Raw genomic sequence first — 21157 nt, forward strand, 5'->3', positions numbered from 1 at the left:
TGTTAGAATTCACCACCCAGGTAAAGGATTTAGATGCCAATATGGACAAAGCTGAAATCTTCTGCTTTGTGTACCCCAGGGGTCAGAAAAGCAAACAGAATGTTAGGAATGATTGGGAAAGGAACAGAGAACAAAACAAAGAATATCGTAATAGCTCTGTGTTCCATGATGTATTGTGTGTAGTTCTGATGCTGGATCTCAAAAAAGAGATGAGAGAATTGGAAAAGGCAAAGCGAAGATTGACCATAATGATAAAGGGATAAACTAGGGCTCTTCAGCTTGGAGAAGAGACGGCAGAGGGGAGATGTAATAGAGGTCTACACAATGGCATGCAGTGAGGATTTTCAGGGGATTCAGTGAAACCCTAGCTCTACAGTCCTGCTTTTTATTTTATTGTTTACTTTTTGCTTGATGCAGTTTGATTTGTTGAGTAGGCAGCCTGCTCAACCAGTCAAACTGCATCAAACAAAAAGTAAACAAAAAAAAAGCAGGGCTTTTGGGCTGGGGATTCTTCAAACACTCCCCCCCCCCGAAGGCCCCGACAGCCTGGGCTTTTAGGGGGTGGGGCAAATCCCCCGATTGCCCAGACTTCATGCCACTGGGTCTATAATAGTGCTGCCCGATTCAGGAAAAAAAAATTCGATTCAATTCAGCCTATTGAATCGATTTTTCGATTCGATTTGATTTTCCTGCCCAATTAGGTGTTTTTTTCCAAACATCCTGGTGGGTTTATTTTATAGCCTCTTCACCCCCTTTGCCCTCTCCTACCCACAGTGGCACTATGGTGTAAACAAAATAAACAAACAAAAAAGACTTTTCCTCTCTCTCTTAAATCCTAGCTCACTTGCAGTCTAACACCAGCTCTGGCAGGATACACATTTCAAAACTGACATATTGTAATCACAAAACAGAAAATAAAACTATTTTTTCTACCTTTTGTTGTCTGGTCATTATTCAAATCATGTTGGTCCCAGGCTCTGGTTGTCTTCTGATAACTCACTTGCCAGGGTCTCTTGCCTATTTGTCGTTTTCTTCTTTTTCCATGTTAACCATCCATCTTCCATCTCTGTCCTCCCCTTTTGTTTCCCTTCCCTTCCCCGCAGCTGCAGTGATGGACCCCCACCATCCCCAGATCCACCATCTCTCCTTTTCTTAACTACCCTTTCATCTAGCATCTCTCCCTCCTTCCCCACCACCCAGGGTTCACCATCTCTCCCATTCTCTTTCCAACTACCCTCCTATCTAGTATCTCTATCCCCCTTCTACACCATCTCTTGTGTCCAACTTCTCTCCCTCCCTCCGTGTTCGTCTACATCAGGGCCCCCTCCCCCGAAGGCCTGCACCCCCCAAAGGCCTGTTCCCCCCTAAAGGCCTGTCCCTCCTGAAGGCCTGTACCACCCCTTGAAGGCCTGCACCCCCATGAAGATCTTCTCCCCCCTGAAGGCCTAGCCTGTCCCCTCCTGAAGGCCTGCACCCCCTGAAGACCTGGCCTGTCCCCCCGAAGGCCTACCCCCCCCGAAGGCCTGGCCTGGCCCCTCTGAAGGCCTGGCCTGTCCCCCCCTCCCCAAAGTCCTGTGTCCCTCCCGAAGGCCTCCCACTCTTACCTTTTCTTAATTACAGCAGTGGAGCAGCCTGCAGAGAGGATCACTGATGCTTTAGCGATCCTTGCAGGCTGCTGTCGTTTTCAGGAGCACGTTCACTCTGCCGCAGTCCCACCCCTCTTCTGATGTCATGGGCAGGATCGCAGCAGGTTGAACGTGCTCCTCAGGATAACGGCAGCCTGCAAGGATCGCTAAAGCACTGGCGATCCTCTCTGCAGGCTGATCCGCTGCTATAATTAAGAGAAGGTAAGAGCGGGAGGCCAGGGGGGAAGCTGGAGGACACCAGCACTTCCCGACTGACCCTCCCCCCTTGCCCCCTAAAGCAGGAGCAGCAGCAGCAGTGGACAGCCAGCAAAAGGCAGTGCTGCTACTCCCACTTTAGGAGAATGAAGGCACGGGGAGGAGGGTTGGGCCCCGATTCGTTAAGGCCCATTTTTTGGAAATACAAATCAATTCGAATTGATTCACCCGAAATGAATCGGTGAATTGATTCGAATCGAAAATCAGGTAGCACTAATCTATAATATCTTGAGTGGCGTGAAATGGGTTAATATAAATGGGTTTATTTACTCTTTCAAAAATTATAAAGACTATGGGACATGTTATGAAGGTGGATAGTAATACATTTTTAATTGCTTTTATGAGTATTACACTCCCAACAATATTTACAAGTAAAATAGAAATAATTCTCAAAAAGGAAATAACTTAACAAAATTTACACATCTTAAAACATCAAGCCCACATCATGGGAGAAGAAAAGAACAACAAAACATAGAAATAAATAAAAAATATGAAATGCAAGAAAATTCCAAAAGAAACTTTCAAATATTTGAGACTTAACTACTTAATGAACTCCTTGGGATCTTGCCAGGTACTTGTGACCTGGGTTAGCCACTACTGGAAATAGGATACTGGGCTCGATGGACCTTTGGTCTTTCCCAGTATGACAATTCTTATGTTTCTATGTTCTTACTAGCTCCATATATTTTATGATCTGCCCAAAATTTCTCCACGTGACAAATTATAGAAAATATATCTGGATTTATAAATAAAAACCCCAAAACTGGTCTTCGGGACATTTGGAGAATTGAGATCAAGCATCAAATTACGGTGTCTCAATGGCCACGAATTTGGTCTTGGAGGATGAGATGTGCAATGTCTGCATCTATGAGACAAACTTGTTTTTTTTCTGTTACATAGAGCATTTTGGACCCCTGTTCATTTACATAAATTAGATAGCTCTAAGTCTGATAGATGCAATCTCGAAGCTGGGACTTTAGATCATCTATTATTCTACTGTCCATTTATTTTGGATTTTTGGAAATCAATATGGGGCCAAATAAATAATTTATTGGAAAATCCGGTGGCCCTATCATATGATACTGTTTTATTTGGCATGTCAATGAGGGCAAAGAGTCAAATATCCTCAAAAAATAAGCTCTTGCTAATTATGACTGGAATCGCCATTCAACAAATTACTTTTAATTGGAAGAATTGGAGTAGATTAAACTTTAATTTCTGGTGGAATTCTTTATGTCATATATATAAGATGGAATGAATATTAGCCATACAGAAAGGACATTTTAATAAATTCAAAGATGTTTGGGGACCATTAACAGATTATTGTAATGAGTAAGTAACACGTTTCCCTTATTTACATAATTGTAATTGAGAGGGTGGGGATGGGGGGGTTCTGATCTTATATTAAGTGCTTGGATTAGTAGAAAAGAATATATTATAAGATATACATGTTTACATATAATATGGTAAGGGTGGGGGGGGGGGGATAAATTTCATTAACTTAAGATGATTGTAATAGAAATTCAAGTGATGTTTATAAGTTTGTAAGTTTAAATGATATTTCTATCTACACTTGTTGTAAAAATGAATAAAGAATTAAAAAAAAAAAGAAAATGTACTGAGTGCTATGATAAGTTACTAAGCACTTACATGGAAATTTCAGAAAGAAGGAAGCTCACTTGGCCAAGACATGAGCCTTCAATGCCAGGAAGGCCTTTCAAGATAACACATGTTTAAGTTCTGAAACTTGTTGGTAGATATGTAAAAACAGTCTGTGCAGTTGTGTTATAAGTACTACGGATAAATTTGTGAAGGTAATCTATAAACTGCCACCAAAGGAGACCTGGGGAAAGCCACTGCTTGTTTCTGAGGGTAAGCAGTATGAAATGTTGCTACTTTTTGGGATTCTGTCTAGTACTCATGACCTTTGGTCAGAAACAGTATGGCACTTCTTATGTTCTCCGGTTCTTATGCTTAATCCTGGTAGCTTGCCTTTGACTTACATGGTCTCCTTAAATCCGAAGTAGGCCTCCATATGGTAGTCCTGGATTCTTGACTGCACTGGGGATAAGGTGTCTAACAAGGTAGAAATGTGAATGCTGCCAACAATTATTTCACCCTGAGACTCTGGTGCAGCCCCACTTACATAAGCACAGTCCCATACCTTCTCCCTATCAGGATTCAGCTGGACTGCCTGCCAGACAGTTCACAGGCTCAGTTCAAAATAAAAACAATGCCACCAGTCCCAGTCCAAATAATCCAGGCTGGGTTTTCCTTTAAACAAAACACACAGCATTTCATTCTCTATCAAAGCCTTTCTTCTGTTGACTATAATTTATAGAGAGTAAAGAATAGTTAGTCTACCAGTCTGAACAGCTCAGCTGACCAAAGTAGTCTCCACCAGATTTTCTTATTTCTCACACAATGAGCAGAGCAAACAACTTTATAGACCTAGAAGCAGTGGAAAAATGGATGACAGAACATAAACTGAAGCTCAACCCAGATAAAACTAAATTTCTACTGCTTGAAAAGGACAAAACCCCTTCTATAACTGAGCTAGAAATAAAAACCACCAAATATCCCCTACAACCCACTCTCAAACTCCTTGGAGTAACAGTAGACAGAGGTTGCACTCTTCAGGTGCAAATCAACAAAATCACACAAAAAGCTTTCTTCACCATGCGCAACCTTCGCAAAATCAGAAAATTCTTTGAAAAAGAACAATTCAGACTCATAGTTCAATACCTAGTCCTAAGTTTATTGGATTACTGCAATATTCTCTACCTTTCTTGTCCTACCTACCTAATAAAACAACTACAGACCGTGCAGAACACTGCCCTCAGAATGATCTATTCCCTTGGAAAATTTGACCACATCACCAACGCCTTCCTAGACTCACACTGGCTTCCAATACAAGCCCGCATCCAATTCAAACTATACTGTATTTTATTCACAACCTTAAACGGAACGGCACCCACCCACCTAAACAACCGTCTAAACAGGAACCTCTCAACCAGACAGAGGAGAACCCAATCCCCTTTCTCCTTCCCCCTTTTAAAGGAACTAAACGCAAAAAGATGTATGACAACTTACTTGCAACACATGCAGCTAAATTGGACCCCTCCATCACCAACCTACTGACAGCATCAACTGACCTCAAGGCTTTCCGCAAAGAAATCAAGACCCTACTATTCAAGAAATTCACCCAAACGTCCTAATCCCTTCCTTTTCCCCTCTCTCCCTCTCTTAGAATCTACTCATCAAAATTGCTTTAGACCTTACGCCTTAATTGTAATTTGTATTTCTCTTCCTGGAAATGTCCAGTTATCGTTCTGATGTAATCCGCTTAGAACTGAAAGGTACAGGCGGAATATAAGCCAGTTATGTAATGTAATGTAATGAATTCCTGCTCCCCAGAAACAGTGGCTTCCTTTGGCCTATCAGTCTTTACGCTTTCCTCCTCAGGATACTGGCAAAGTCCTCCACACTAGATGGGCAAAATCTTTCCCTCTTTGGGCTGCAGGTTCTGAATTGTCTTCCATGAGAATAAACCTCCTCTGCTGCAAAGATCAGTCTGCTCTCAGGTAAGGTTACCAGATTTTTAGCTACCAAATCTGTCACAACTGGGTAGAATCAGGTGGAACAGGGTGGAATAAAGATGGTGGGGTGGGGCAGGGCAGAACGTTTCCATGGCAATTTTTCAGCATAAAAAAATTATAATTTTCATCTTTCTCCCCTTTCAATCCAGTCATCATCTTTTTCTCTCCCTCCTTCCAGTCCAGCTATCTTCACTTCTCTCTCTCCTCTGTCCTTCCAATAAGGCATCTGTATCCCTCTCTCTCTTATCCCCCTTCCAGACCAGCCATCTTCGCTTCCAAACCCAATCCAAAACTTGCCCTCTCTCAATTTCCAGATCCAGTCCACCCTTTCACCTCTTCCCCCTCCCTTCTGGCCTTACATCTAATTCTCTTTTCTCCCTCAACCCCCATCCCCCCTGTCCTTCAATCCTCCTGGCTCCTTCCCTCTGGTGCAGTATTAGGAATTACAGTGCAGTACTGGCTCTTTTCAACCACATTGTGCATCTCTGCCATGTCCCAACCCTCTGACATACTGTATACAGTGGAACCTTGGTTTACGAGCATAATTCGTTCCAGAAGCATGCTCGTAAACCAATTTACTCATATATCAAAGTGAGTTTCCCCATAGGATGTAAGGGAAACTCGCTTGATTCGTTCCACCTCCTCCCCCCTTCCCGTGGCCACCGGCGCTGCTCTACCTTACTCCCCCCTGAGGCCACCGGCGCTGCTCCACACACACACACCCTGCTCGCATCGCTCCCCGCCACGATCTGGCATCCCCCCCACTCACCCACCCACCCAAACACATTCTCCTATCTGGCACTGGCCCAGCACCAACGCACAGGACATGCCGGTGCCCGAAGAACTTCTCTCTTCCTAGTGCTGGGCCTTGAGCATCTGCGCATGCTCGCTTGATTCGTTCCACCTCCTCCCCCCTTCCCGTGGCCACCGGCGCTACTCTACCTTACTCCCCCCTGAGGCCACCAGCGCTGCTCCACACACACACACCCGGCTCGCATCGCCCCCCGCCACGATCTGGCATCCCCCACTCACCCACCCACCAAAACACATTCTCTTACCCTTATCTGGCACCGGCACCAACGCATAGGACATGCCGGTGCCCGAAGATCTTCTCTCTTCCTTGTGCTGGGCCTTGAGCAAGGAAGAGAGAAGATCTTCGGGCACCGGCGTGTCCTGTGCATTGGTGCTGGTGCTAGATAGGGGTAAGAGAATGTGTTTGGTTGGGTGAGTGAGTGGGGGATGCCAGATCGTGGCGGGGGCAATGTGAGCGGGGTGTGTGTGTGTGTAGAGCAGCGCCGGTGGCCTTGGGGGGGAGGGGAGTAAGGTAGAGCAGCGTTGGTGGAACGAATCAAGCGAGCACGCGCAGATGCTCAAGGCCCAACACAAGGAAGAGGGAAGATCTTCGGGCACTGGCACTGGCATGTCCTGTGCATTGGTGCTGGTGCCGGTGCCAGATAGGGGTCAGAGAATGTGTTTGGGTGGGTAAGTGGGGGGTGACAGATTGTGGTGGTGGTGGGGGGGTGACGCGTGCGGGGGGGGGGGGAATGCCGGATCGCCGGGGGGAAGGCGCTCGTAAATCGAGTCAAGCTCGGTTTCCGAGGCGCAGATTTTGCAAATGTTTTGCTCGTCTTGCAAAACACTCGCAAACCGCGGCACTCGTAAACCGAGGTTTGACTGTATTCCTGTTGCATTGGGGGCAGGATGCAGCAGAGATGCACAGCGTGGTTGAGAAGAGCCTCTGCATTGTTGCACTGTACTTCCTAATGCTGACCCTGCAGGGAAGAAGCATTGTGTGCTGCGGCTTCTCCAAAGTGTTTTCTCACGGAAGTGACTATCATTTTTGGTCATTTAACTGATGCAGGCACTTTAGCCGAAACATGGTCCGCGTTGAGTCCATGACTAGACTGTTTCATGTATGATTCTGATTGGTTGCTATTAAAGTGATTTGAAGACCAGGCCTCTCTCTGCTCTGTTTCTTGGACTGTGCTGTGATTTCTGCAGAGGTCAGCATAATTGCTCCATCTTCTATCACTCATACAAAGCCTGGGCACAAAGAGTATTTAGCTGACATATAGGCCTCTGTGCAGGTGTAAATACTGTCATATAGAGAGTGTGAGGTAGATGCACATTTTCCTTTGGTACTAGGAAATATACTTATACTTCTCAGGCCCACCCAAATCATGACCCTTTGAAAAATATGTTTATATATGCAAATGCCACCCAAGTCTTCTATAAAACCTCCCAAGGCTAGCAATATACAAAATCAAATTATGAGCTAAGCAAAACACTAAAACAGTACATATTGTTATACATTTTAAAACAACCAGTTTTAAGTAGAGGCTCTAATTTCTAATCTCAGTGACGGCAAAAAACCCACCTGATTTTGGACACTTCTGGCTACAAGGGTCATACCAATTTAAGTTTAAATATGAGTGGGTGCTTAATTTTCATCTATGCTCCTGAAGCTACTTCCATCAGTAAGCCCCCAGATAGCTCAGCTTTTTTAATTATTTTGGCTAATCTATATAGTAATTCTGTGGTGGAGGTTAAAGTGTTTAATTTCTGGTTTCCGTGGCAACATGACATCAGCTTGCAGACAGCTGGCTCCATACTTTGAAACCATAACAAATGGACCAAGCCAACGCACAAAATTATCCTTGCTTTAAAGGGAGAGTACGCCATTCAGCTGCCAGTGGGAAAGAGCAAGGCCTGTGGGGCCTCTGGTATTCTCGCTAGGGTGGAGTCTCCTTCTCAATTTCTCTTGGAAGACATGTATAACCTTGCACATCTGCAATGCTCTCATAGCAAGAGGCTTAGCCAGTTCTGGAGAACGCTCTGTTAGACAACCATATGATGGACTACAGGGAGCAAGGGGAATGTAAAGAATAGCATCTGTGAACACCGAGGCTTCCACATGATGACTGTCAACATTTGCTATCGATAACTGACTGCACAACAATGACGACCTCAGTTACCGCTTTCTAATTAAGGTCCTAACCACAACTGCATGAAAGAGTCGCAGATCACTTTTACCCAAAGCAAAAGCCATTAAAAACACCGGTTGGATTTTTTTTTTTTTTCTTCCTTTTTCCCCGTATTAACCACTTTTCTGTACAAGCACATAGTACTTAGTTATTTTCTGTTTGTAATCATAACTATAATTGGTAATAAAATGCAAAGACAACGGCTGGGCTCATACAGATAGATGACTATGCACAGAGCTTTAGAAACACTGTGTCTATCTGCTGTGTTGGAAAGAGAAAACAGTTGGACAGAAGCAAGACTGAGGAGGTAACGAAAGGAAATATTTCTTCAGCAGGACGACAGTGGTTTTTTCACAGAACAATCTCCCTTGCAGAAGTGATGGAAGCAAAAATCAGTATCAGAATTCAAGAAGGAATGGGACAAACACAGAAAACAACTCGTTTGCAGGAAAGTGAATGCATAGTGAGACCAAACAGGGTCAACAGTAGAGCCACATGGGGCGAAGATAGGTAGATCCAATGGGCCTTGTGGTCTTTATCAACTGTCATATTCTACGTTTCCGCTTAAAAATACTGTCTTGGCTTCACTTTGGTATGAAAACTATGGCTCTGTAATAACATACAGTGAGTTTTAGAGCACTATAAATCATACCAACATTCTTTGTAAAAACAGACTCAATGAACTCGTATCCTCTAAATCTGGCTAAATATAACTAAATAGTCTCACGACCCAATCCAAACAAAAGTAATCCTCCTCTAATAAATATACACTGGATCCAGAAGCGGAACATGTGTAAGGCATAAACGGCTGGTGGGAAAAAAAAAATAAAAGCTTCTCCTTTAGTTAAGAAAAGACTTTCCTGAAAAAAATTCCAAAGTGACATTTATTGATAAGTCCACAAAGAAGTCCCACATTACAATGCACAAAAATTATTCAGAGCAGAGAAACTGAGAATAAGAAGGTAAAAAAAAAAATTCTTCTTTTATCAGTATAATCAATAATACTTGCTTTTAGGGCTTTTTTTTTTTTTTTTTTTTTTAAAGAAAAGCTTTCCCATAAGCTTCAACAGTGACAGTGCCAAATGTGTCCTTACTTTAGTTTTTTTATACTTTTTATAAAAACTAGCAAAAGAGTTAACTCATTTCCTTTCACTCCTTCCTTTCCCTACATGTACACACATATAAAAACATACATATGTTTAGTTACAAGGGGATAAGGACAATTAATTCAAGAAAAAAAAATCCTTCTTCAAAGCTTAGACGTGGCTGCGGATTCAGAGCCCAGAAAAATTGAAGGAGCTAAACCCAGCAGTAGCCAAGACTATTTTTGTTCTTTCTACACGCATGAACATCATATGCAGACCTATTACATCGTGGCACATTCAAGCACTTACCAGCTTCGGCATTTAAGCAGGCCCCCTGCACAATTCCAAATGATCCCTCCGAGCACTTAGCACTTGCTCTGATTTCAACCCTTGTAGCCCTCAGAATTTGAGACCAGGCACTTTACAAGTTACTACCATTTGACTGCAATCGTATGCATGCAGCTTCTCCTTTCCTGAGTTGCATTATGAAACGGAAGAATTTGGCTCCAGCGCAGCTTGTTCATATGCGAAGCAATAAAAAAAAAAAAAAAAAAAAAGGAAGCAGAAGAAAGGATGATACTGGACTTAATTAGCCACTTTCTGCTCAGTGACTGAATCCCCAGTTCCTTGCTGAGCTGCATAATTTGCCAGAAAGGCATAAGTCATCAGCTTTAAGCAAATCTTCTATTCACCACAAGGAAAAATGGGAGTGTTGTATGTGGTAAACAATCCCAGTTTTCACTGACGAAGGCTAAGTGACCCTGTGCTGGCCTTCAGTTCCTTAATTGCTGTCTGTGGAATTTCAGTGAAAGCAAGAAAAAAGTTTAAAAAAAGAGAGAAAGGGATGAGGCCTGAACCCACATTTCTGTTGGGAGTTTGAGAGTACAAGGGAAAAGAAGGAAAAATCACAAAACTTTGTTCACAATTTTTGTTTTGCTTTCCTATGTAAAAAATCGTGCATCTTCCTATATAAATGTAGCCTTAACAATTGAAATCATACTTGTTAGAAGTTGATCAATTTTTCTAATTGCAAGACAACACACTGAAGATAAGAACAAAGTGACCACCGCTGTCTGGGCCAGGCCGGACATCAATGAGCTCACAATTAGGATACTAAAAAGTGATCCCAAAACCACACAGGGACACACGATATGTGAAATTAAAAATGATCAAATGCTTTGAAAGCGACACAAAGGGACCGACGGAGACATAGGGCTCCTTTTACTAAGAAGCGCTAGCATTTTTAGTGCATGCTAAAGATTAGCTTGCACTAACCACGCGCTAAAAGAAAAATACTAATGCAAGCTCTATGGAGGCGTTAGCGTTTAGCGCGTGCGGTATTGTAGCGCACGCAAAGCGTGCACTAAAACCACTAGCGCACCTTAGTAAAAGGGGCCCATAGTTTCCTCATTCATCAACGGACAGCCTTTTGATAGCCATAAATTCTGTTTGTGTCCTTCAAAATTCTCACCCCTCTCCAAACACTTAAATTTAATCTTATGTGGGTCCCAGCTGAATATCGCTGGCACCCACATAAACTCTGGCTCCTTCTCAGCACTGTACCTGAGAGCCCTCTTTTTTTTGGGGGGGAGGGGGGTAGTCAGACCAATATTCAGCGGCACTGCCCGTAGTAAAATAGTAGATGACGGAAGATATAGACCTGCACAGTCTATCCAGTCTGTCCAATAAGATAAACTCGTAGCATATTCTTGATCTTGATTTGTCCTTGTTATTTTCTGGAAAAAGACTGCAGAAGTCTACCCAGGACTGGCCTTGTTCCCCAGCTACTGAAGTTGCCATCAAAGCCCCACTCCAGTCCACCCAGATCTGTCCGGTTCATAGTTAAAACCGCACGAGACAACTACGCGCAGACAAAGCCGGGCCGACAATCGCGTGCAGGGCATCAGTGCGCCGGATTTAAACTCAAATTGAAAGCGCTCTGAGGGGGGTTGTGGGTGGGGAACCATCGCACTTAACTTAGTAGTGTTGGTGCTGCCGTGGGGGGGGGGTGTTGTGGGGGGGAGGAACCCCCCCATTATAAAGGAAACAGGCTTTTCCCCTATTTTTTAGGGAAAAAGTTCAGTTTCCTCTGTAATGTGGGGGGTACCCCCCACACCCCCCCTCGAAGCACCCTCGGAGCACTTTCAAACTGAGTTTAAATCTTGCTCGCTGAAGTCCTGCGCGTGATTGTCTCGCGTGGTTTTGATGCGTCACCGATCTATCCAGCCATGATCAGGGCACAAACTGTAGAAGTCTGCTTGGCACCGGTTTTATTTTCCAATTACTGGCATGATCATCTAAGCACCACTAAGTTTGTTTGGTTCCATTCTCTTTCCATTCAGTATTTTTTGTGTTTATCCCACACATATTAAAATTCAGCTACCGTTTTCATCTCCCCCACCTTCCACAGGAGGGCATTCCAAGCAGTGGCGTAGTAAGCTGGGGGTGGGGCACCATCTTGGTAGGGTCGCTGGCACCTCTCCGCCTCCCCACGCCATGCTTATGTCCTCCCGGTACCTCTTTAAATCTTCTCCAGTGTAAGCAGCTTCTCAGGTCTGCTGCTCGTGCCAGCCTGGCTCCCCTCTGAAATCACTTGCGGAGCCAGGAAGTGACATCAGAGGGAAAGCCAACACCAGCGCGAGCAGCAGGCAGGAGAAGCTGTTTGCAGTGCAGAAGATTTAAAGATATACCGGGGGCAAGAGGTACCCCCCCCAAAGCAACCTCAATTTATGTCCTCTAGCTCTACCCCCTTCCCTTCCTTGGAAAAGGTTTGTTTGTATATTAATACCTTTCAAATATTGGAATATCTGTTATCATATCATCCCTTAGTTTTAAATTCTAACCTTTATTTTGGGGAGGTTTTCTCCTACATCTTAGTTGGAATTGTGGCTAAAGTCTGGTCCCAAGAGCCTTCACTGACAACCACCTGGGGTGCTTCCCCTCTGCTTTCCATCATTTGTCCCTTCCCAATAGACCAGTGGTCTCAAACTCAAATGCTTTGCAGGGCCACTTTTTGGATTTGTAGGTACTCGGAGGGCCTCAGAAAAATAGTTAAATGTCTTATTAAAGAAATGACAATTTTGCATGAGGTAAAACTCTTTATAGTTTATAAATCTTTTCTTTTGGTTAAGTCTTAATAATAATATTGTAATTTATAACTAAAGAGACATATGATCAAGAAACTGTTTTATTTTACTTTTGTGATTATGATAAACATACCGAAGGCCTCAAAATAGTACCTGGAGGGCCGCATGTGGCCCACGGGCCATGAGTTTGAGACCACTGCAATAGACCTAGTCATCTCACGGCTGGGACAGTCCTTAGCAGGAGCCAGTAGGTCGTACCTGAACTCATTCTGAATCCTTACAATCACAGGCCCTCACCTTTAAGTATTAAGCAAGACTCCGCCCTGCTGGGGGGGGGGGGGCTATGAACTTTTTCAGCCATCTCCAACTTCAAACAGATGCAACTACTGCTGTCCAACCATAAAGCCAGCACAGCTGCCAAGTGACTCATTTGCAAGATGGGAGGGCTCTGGATCATTCCTGGCTTTCAAACTCAAGAAACCAGTAGAGCGCGGTATTTGTAGTCCCCGAGCTTTCTCATTTGAAATCAGCACAGTAGGCTGCCCCAAATCACTGGAATGCAAGTTCAAAAACCTGGAATAAACAGGTCTACTTTCCCCATGCTGGTTCAGTTTTCCAGACATTTTTCAAATTTTTGATGTTACAGTTATTTCCCTTCCAACAGTCATTATACAATGAGGGAAGTTCACTTCAATATCCCACAATTGAAACCATCAAAAACTATTGAAGAATATAAGAGTTATCCTACCAGTTAACTATAAGTTTGTAGCCTTTCATGAAAAACAGAAATGTGTCTGTAGCAAAACAGTTTTGTGACCTATATACTACGTATTTGTCTCATAGTGTTCCAGATTTCTTATCTGTTTCTGCAAAATCTTAAACAGAAAATGATACACAGTTATCAAAGGCATGCAGACAGAATGATCCTATTGCTTAAAGATGGTAACATTGTAAGCAGAGACAAAAACAACACAGAGGTGTAACTAGTTTCGTAACTGGTCTTCGAGAAAACATTTTGTTTGTAAATCCAGTCCTATGGTGTGCAAAAACCATTGATAAACTTGCCCAAGTAGGGTTATCATATTTCTTCTTTAAAAAATCAAGAGGACACCTGGCCCCACCCCATTCTACCCCATTCCATCCCATCCCTGCCCTATTCTACCCCCAAACAAACCTTGCGTCTCCTTCCCTTAGCTTTGGGCTGTGTCTGGATGTTGACACGATGCATGCATGCATGTGGTGACATCATGTCGACGCCTGCACTTTCACAGACACCCTCCAGACACGGTCCCAAGCTCAGGATCTTCCAAAACCTAGACAAACTGCCAGGTTTTGGAAATTCCTCCAGGCACCCGAACAGTACTCTTCTAGCACCTCTTCAAAATTAAGATTAACTGAGCTTAAGTAGTTTTGCTTCTAAGACAATGATACTAACCCAAGCCTTAAGTGTTGAAAAATGAACTGGTTTCTGAAAGCCTTACCCCCTATTCCCGACCCTTTATCTATGACTAAAAGGTTCCCCCTGCCATTTAGATCCCCCATCCTCTGACTCCCTACTAAAGTTTATAGGTTATAAGTAATCTAAGAAAGTACTTTTGTATGGAAAAGGTAGTAGATGTGTGGCATAGGATGAAGTTAAGAGGTGATAAGCTCAGGAGTAATCTAAGGAAATACTTTTTTACAGAAAGGGTGATAGATGCGTGGAACAGTCTCCAGGTAGAGGTGGTGGAGACAAAGACTGTGTCTGAATTCATGTCTGGAACAGGCATGTGGGATATCTTAGGGAGAGGAGGAGATAGTGGATGCTGCAGATTGGATGAGCCACTTGATCTTTATCTGCCATCATGTTCCTATGTTTCTCCTTAATCATTTCTGGGTCCCTGGAAAGAGAGGAGGAAGGAGGAAAAACAGAAGCAACCTAGGGTGCTCCTGGCCCACAGGCACCATTGGTGAAAATGGTGTGACCTACCCCCTAGTTACTTTTCCATTTTTTGACTATGAGGCTCATTTTCAAAAGAGAAAAATTTCTAAAAAGTGGCATAATATGTTAGATGGACGTTTTATCACCAAATTGTCTAAATCGCTATTTCCAAAAGCTATTTTTAGATGGATTTCTATGCTGTCCTCCATAGTTCATCTAAATATTAAGGAGCATGATAGAGGCATGTTTTGGGTAGGACCAGGACAGGCTTATGACTTGAACATTTTTCTACCATAATCAAACGTTTTAGAAAATGTGCAGGGCACAATTTGAAATTTTGGGGGCTAAACCTATTTTTTAAAATGAATAAATGCCAAAAGATGCCAAACTATCAGATGACCACTGGAGGGATGGAAGCTTGAACCCCCCCCCCCCCCACTATCCAGGGATCACTAACCCACTCCCACCCCAAAAAGATGTGATGAAACAGTGTATTCCTGCCTATATGACACCTTCAGATGTTACGGTCAGTTTTATGAGAGCAGCAAACAGGTCTATGGAGTAGCCTGGTGGGCAGTGCAGTGAACTCCAGAGAAGGGGACCTAGGCCATGTGTGGTGGAGAGTGTGAGGCCACCAAAAGTTACCCAAAACCTACTATGCCATAGGCATTGGCCATGGCCTCTTCCAAAATTGTCAGTGCTGAATGTTGCCCGCTCTCCCTCCTGTCTCCCAGTGTTATGATTTTAAATCTTCGAGCAGCTGATGTGCAGCGTCAAACAGCAGGCCTGCCCCAAAACCCTTCATTCTACTCCCTGGGGAAGGCTTGCTCATGGACACTGCACATCTACAAAAGTTTAAAACTATGGAGGAGATGGGTGGGGACTCAGGAGATGCTGAGAGGTCGTGCGCTAGGGTGGCTCCTGGGCCCCCTCCAAGCAAAGCAGCGTTCCACTACCTATGTACCGTACCACAATATAGGGTGACACCTGCAGGCATAGGAGCTATTGGGGTGGTATACAGTTGGGTACAGTAGATTTGGGGTAGGTTTTGGAGGGCTCACCATACACCATAAGGGTGTTAAGGTGAGATGTGTACCTGCGTATTTTTATGAATGGAAATTTTTGGGTGAGTGGCATGTGATTTCTAGTATCTGGCACTGATGGTCTGGCAGAGTTTCTAATGCCACAGTGACCCATGGTGTTAGAGCAATGAGATTAGATGGAAAGGGGAACAGGAAGGGAATTGGGAAAGGAGAATGAAGGGGAAAAGAAAAGAAGCAAAGAAATACATAAACAGCCCAAAAATAATCTGAAAAAGTAAGCCCTGTCCCATCTACATCCACATGAATAGAAAATTAGGAGAGGCAATAAGAGAATAAACTATAACCTTCCATGCCCCCCCAAGAAAAGAGTAAACTATAAGGAACAAATATCTTCCGTGGCTCCTAAAAATTTTGACTGGTGTGCAAACTTTCTAAATTAATTTTTCCCATCCCTGGGAATTATGCTACAGTGCAGATACTGTATATCATACAGGGATGAGCCTCCACAGCAACAGTCATCAGACCATGGCAACACCTCCTCCCTCTCGCTCTCTTTCTCTCTTGTCATTTGACAGTTGACTTGCTGAATTCATTTTGATGTGTGATATAATGCAGTAATGAACCTGGACCTTTCCTCCTGCTCCTCTGGAATTTTTTTAACAGGGCCAAGGCACCAGGAGTTTTCATTCACAACTATCAAGGCCTTTTTTCACTCTTTCTCCCCTTTGTACCAAACCCAGCAAATCACAATGACAGTGTTCAGCCAGGGGAGAAACAGGAGAAGAACAAAGCTTTCCGCAGAAAACAGAAGCAATAAAAAAGCAGAGATGGCCAGAGGGATAGTGATGTCACTGGAGCTATACTCTGGTTATAAATTTTATTGTTCACCTAGCAAGTGTTTGTCAGTGGTCCTTGTTTTTCTATGTGATTAAACACAATAGAGAACAATATTCAAAGCTGCTGACCAGTTAAAAAGCTTGGTTGGGGCTAGCCGCTAATTTTCAGTGGAATTTAACTGACTACGTATCACTGAAATTCGCAGCTATTGCCATGTTCTATATATGGTACCCAAAACTTCAGTGCTGACTAGAATGACGCATAGCACAATTCTATAAAATGTATGCGTACCTTATAGAATCGTACTAAGGGCTCCTTTTACAAAGCCATGCTAGCGGTTTAACGCGCATAATAGCGCGTGCTAAACCACCAGCCACGCTAGCCATTACTGCCTCTTGAGCAGGCTATAGTTTTTCGGCCAGCGCGGGGATTAGCGTGTGATGAAAAGTCACGTGGCTTTGTAAAAGGAGCCCTAAGTGCCAATGCATGCTTTTAGGCCCACGGAAAACCAGGCCTAAATACCTATGCCTAACTTGTATATGCACCAGACATATTCTATAACACTGCGCATAAATTTTAAGAATGACCATAATCCGCCAATGCTCCTCCCCTAGCTATGCCCCCATTTCAGACTTGTGCACAGCACTTTAGAGAATGCACCTATGGTGCAGTGGTTAAAGCTACAGCCTTAGCACCCTGAGGATGGGGGTTCAAACCCACGCTGCTCCTTGTGACCCTGGGCAAGTCACTTAAGGGCAAATTCTATAAGAAGTGCCTATATAGGCACCTATATAGGCACTGTTCAGCGCAATTCAAGTAAAATTGGGTGTTGTTTAGTGAATCACGCTGAGCGGGACCTATTTGAGCATCTATTTTGGAGGCGCCCATTAAATAGGCCAGCTCTAGGTACACTTAACAGTTAGGCGCCTAGCTGAGCGCTTAAGAGCAGTGAATCTGTAAGAAGGCGCCTAACACATAGCCACGCCCACACCTAACATGCATAGCGCCTATTTTTTTGAAGGCTGCCTAAATTTTTAGAGGCGCCTTGTTACAGAATTGCGTTTTTCTTGCTAGGCGCCTATGTTTCAATCAGTGCTGATTAAAAAGCTTAATTGGGCTTGTTATTCAATTTAGATAGGCGCCTATCTAGATGGGCGCCTCCAAAATAGGTGCCTAACTTTAGGCGCTGGTTACAGAATTTGGGCCTTAATCCCCCCCATTTCCCCAGGTTCATTAAATAGATTGCAAGCCTGCCTGGACAGACAGGGAAAAATGCTTGAGTATCTGAATAAATTCATATAAACCGTTCTGAGCTCCCGTGGGAGAACGGTATAGAAAGTGGAATAAAATAAATAAATGTGCATGTAACTTCTAATCAGTGCCAATCTGCATCAATTATGAGGCATTAATTGCCAATTACTGATGCCAATTAGGCTTGTTAAACAATTAAGTTTGCATGCACAACTTAAGGCGCCATATACAGAATTTGGTGGATTAATGTCTAAACTCAAAGCTGGCTATCTTGGGGGTCTTCTAGGAGCAGAATCAACACTTGGCACTTAAGTGCTGATATGAATAATAACAGTTTATATACTGCAGGACCGTGAAGTTCTTTGCGGTTTACAATGATTAAAAGATGCTACAGATTGAGTAGAATTAACAAAGTTAAGAGCTAGTGATAAACAGCTCTAGAGATCAGTTATTGTGGACTAAGGTTGTACAGGTCAGTTACCTAAATACTTCAGGAACAGATATGTTTTTAGGTGTTTCCTAAATTCCCCATAAGTAGTAGGCATAAGCAGTTGTTCCAGGTCTTTACCCCATTAAGCTGCCTGATGTGAGAGAAGGTGTTGATGATGTCTTTTATGTCTACATCCTCTAACCAGTGGAGAAACAAAATTCAAGTGTGAGCTTCTCTTATGTCTGTTGGTTGTGAAAGAGAAAAGGTCAGTTATATATTTAGGGGCTAAACCGAATAGTACCTTAAAGCAGTGGTTCCCAACCCTGTTTTGGAGGACCACCAGGCCAATCGGGTTTTCAGGCTAACCCTAATGAATATGCATGGAGCAGATTTGCATGCCTGTCACTTCCATTATATGCAAATCTCTCTCATGCATATTCATTAGGGCTAGCCTGAAAACCCGATTGGCCTGGTGGTCCTCCAGGACAGGGTTGGGAACCACTGCCTTAAAGCAAAAACATCCAAACTTGAACCTCACACGTGCCTCCATTGGCAGCCAATGCAGAAGATCGAATTTCTTCAACCCAAAAATTAGCCTGACCGCCGCATTTTGTACCAGTTGTAATCGCCGCATATTCTTCTGGGAAATTTCCAAATAGGTGATATTACAGTAATCAAGTTGACTCAGTATAAGGGACTGTACAGGAATTCTAAATGATATTCAGCCCTTAAGGAGCCAGGTTTAGCGCATAAATGAGACCGCATAAAAGTCTGTCCTAATTTTAGGCACTAACTCATGGCTGCTTAAATGCTGAATATCGACTTACGTATAAATTTTTTTTTTTAAAGGGGGGGGGGGGGATCTACAACATTTATATTCCTACTAGTGTTTAAGCCCGTTACATTAATGGGTGCTAGAATAGATGTGTAGACTTAGGCATTTCTTTATTTCTTTCTGTATGTCTTTCTTTTCTCTCCCTGTCTGCTTTCTTTCTGCTTGTCTGTCTTTCTTTCTGTCTTTCTCCTTGGCCACTGTCTGTCTATCTTTCTTTCTTTCTGTCTCTCTCCTTGGCTGCTGTCTGTCTGTCTTTCTTTCTTTCTCTCTTCTTGGCTGCTATCTGTCTGTCTTTCTTTCTTTCTGTCTGTCTCCTTGGCCGCTGTCTGTCTGTCTTTCTTTCTGCCTCTCTCCTTGGCCGCTGTCTGTCTTTCTTTCTTCCTGTCTCTCTCCCTGGCCACTGTCTTTCTGTGTGTCTGTGTATGTATTTCTTTATTTATGTCTTTCTTTGTTTCTGTCTCTCTCCCCTTAATAACGTATCATATTGCCCTCCTTCTTCCCCATCTCATATTACAAAAACACTTTATTATACCACTCGGTCACTCTGGTGCTACTTGAGTGCTCTGATGCTGGTAAGCAACGCTGTTGCCTGCGGGGCCCCTTAAGTTTTAGCGGCTTTCCTCACCATGTTGTACACTTTGAGGATCATGGGCTGGTTGGCCATCCTCCTTCCCCATGGCTTCTTTGCCCGTGGCTCCTTGGTTCAGTGCACGGTCCTCCTCATCAGTGGAGGTGCTACTCGAGTGCCCGGATGCTGATTAGCAGCGCTGTTGCCTGCGGGGCCCCTAAAGTTTTAGCGGCTTTCCTCACACCTTCTTTTCCCGTGGTCCTCCTCATTGGCGGATACCTTTAGTGTTAGACAGAGTGAGGGCGGGAGGGGGGAGTCACCGCCGTGGTGTTCGTCACTTCAAACTCCGTGCCTCCAAATGCGCAGTAGAAGCAGCCAGAAAACCGCTGCACGCAAAACGCCACAGGCTCCTTCTACTGCACACGCAGAGACATGGAGCTACGGATCACGGAGTTTGAAGTGCACATGTGCGCTAAGGGTTTTATTATGATAGATACACACCAACAGTGAAAACATTATGACCCCCAATTGTCTTGCTATCAATGTTATTCAATAAATAATATTAAATAAACATTCTTTACGGAGGAAAATTGACATCAGTGAAGGGGACAGACCGCAGTACTAATCATTCAGCAGTGTTACTGACCCACATCCAATTTCAATCATAGGTCAAAAAAACCTCTGACGTCTTTTAATATATTATAAACTGCACAGTGAAACCAGCATTTATCTTATATATATAGAGAGAGATATAAGATAAGTGCTGGTTTCACTGTGCAGTTTATAATATATTAAAAGACGGCAGAGTTTTTTAAACCTATGATTGGAATTGGATGAGGGTCAGTAACACCACTGAATGATTAGTACTGTAGTCTGTCCCCTTCATTGAGGTCATTTTTCCTCCGTAAAGAATATTTATTAAATAATATTTATTGAACAACATTGACAAGACAATTGGGATCATAACGTTTCCACTGTTGATGTGTATCGACTTAAGTAGGCAGCTTAAAAATAACTGGATATTCAAAGCCAAAGCCCACACAGGTCCTGCCTTTGAATATTGGGGAATAACTTTATCAGCAGTGAACAAAACGTTCCCTGCCACCAGCTGAATATCAAACTCAATGTGCTCACAAGCCTTAGCCTCTCATATACATCAGTTGATCCAACAAAATACTGCAAAAACATTCAAAATGGCTTTGAGAAAGAAAATCTTCACAAACACTCCTTCATAGTCTGCCTAAACAAAGCCAAGCATTCAGGAGTCACAGAGCCCAGCCCTCTCTGGAGCTTGAACAGTGCAAAGATTGGGGTTCCCTAACGGCCCCTCAGAACTGTAAACTTTGTCTTCACAGCAGCCTCAGTCATAGCTACCCAGAGAAAGAAAAAAAAAAAAATAATCAGATTTGGGAGGCAAATTCATGTCTTCCAGGTGACAGCATCCAGCCCTGCTGCTGAGCTAAAAGGGCACTTTTTGTTTGTTTATTAGTTATATGAGCTGGGATCTGGAGTTATGAACCTTCATTTGCAGTTACTTGGGGATTTTTCCCCTGTTTTACATATATCTATTCTGCAACCAACATACCCAGTTTGCTCACTGTAGTGGCAGTCCTGATC

General features: G+C 43.5%; 1 protein-coding gene across 4 annotated transcripts in view; it reads right to left on the reverse strand.

The window, feature by feature from the left end:
* Positions 1–21157, reverse strand: part of SASH1 (SAM and SH3 domain containing 1) — a 512910-nt gene that overhangs the window by 151329 nt on the left and 340424 nt on the right. Inside the window, exon 1 of one of the 4 annotated variants that reach the window (XM_033936579.1) lies at positions 9879–10080. The exons of the other annotated variants lie outside the window; for them this stretch is intronic. Coding sequence (XP_033792470.1) covers positions 9879–9890 — 12 coding nt within the window. The 5' untranslated portion in view covers positions 9891–10080. Of the gene's footprint in view, positions 1–9878; positions 10081–21157 lie in introns of those variants that run through there. 4 annotated transcript variants of the gene reach the window in all.

Source organism: Geotrypetes seraphini, chromosome 3 (genome assembly GCF_902459505.1).
Source record: "Geotrypetes seraphini chromosome 3, aGeoSer1.1, whole genome shotgun sequence".
In the NCBI taxonomy this organism is placed as follows: domain Eukaryota; kingdom Metazoa; phylum Chordata; class Amphibia; order Gymnophiona; family Dermophiidae; genus Geotrypetes; species Geotrypetes seraphini.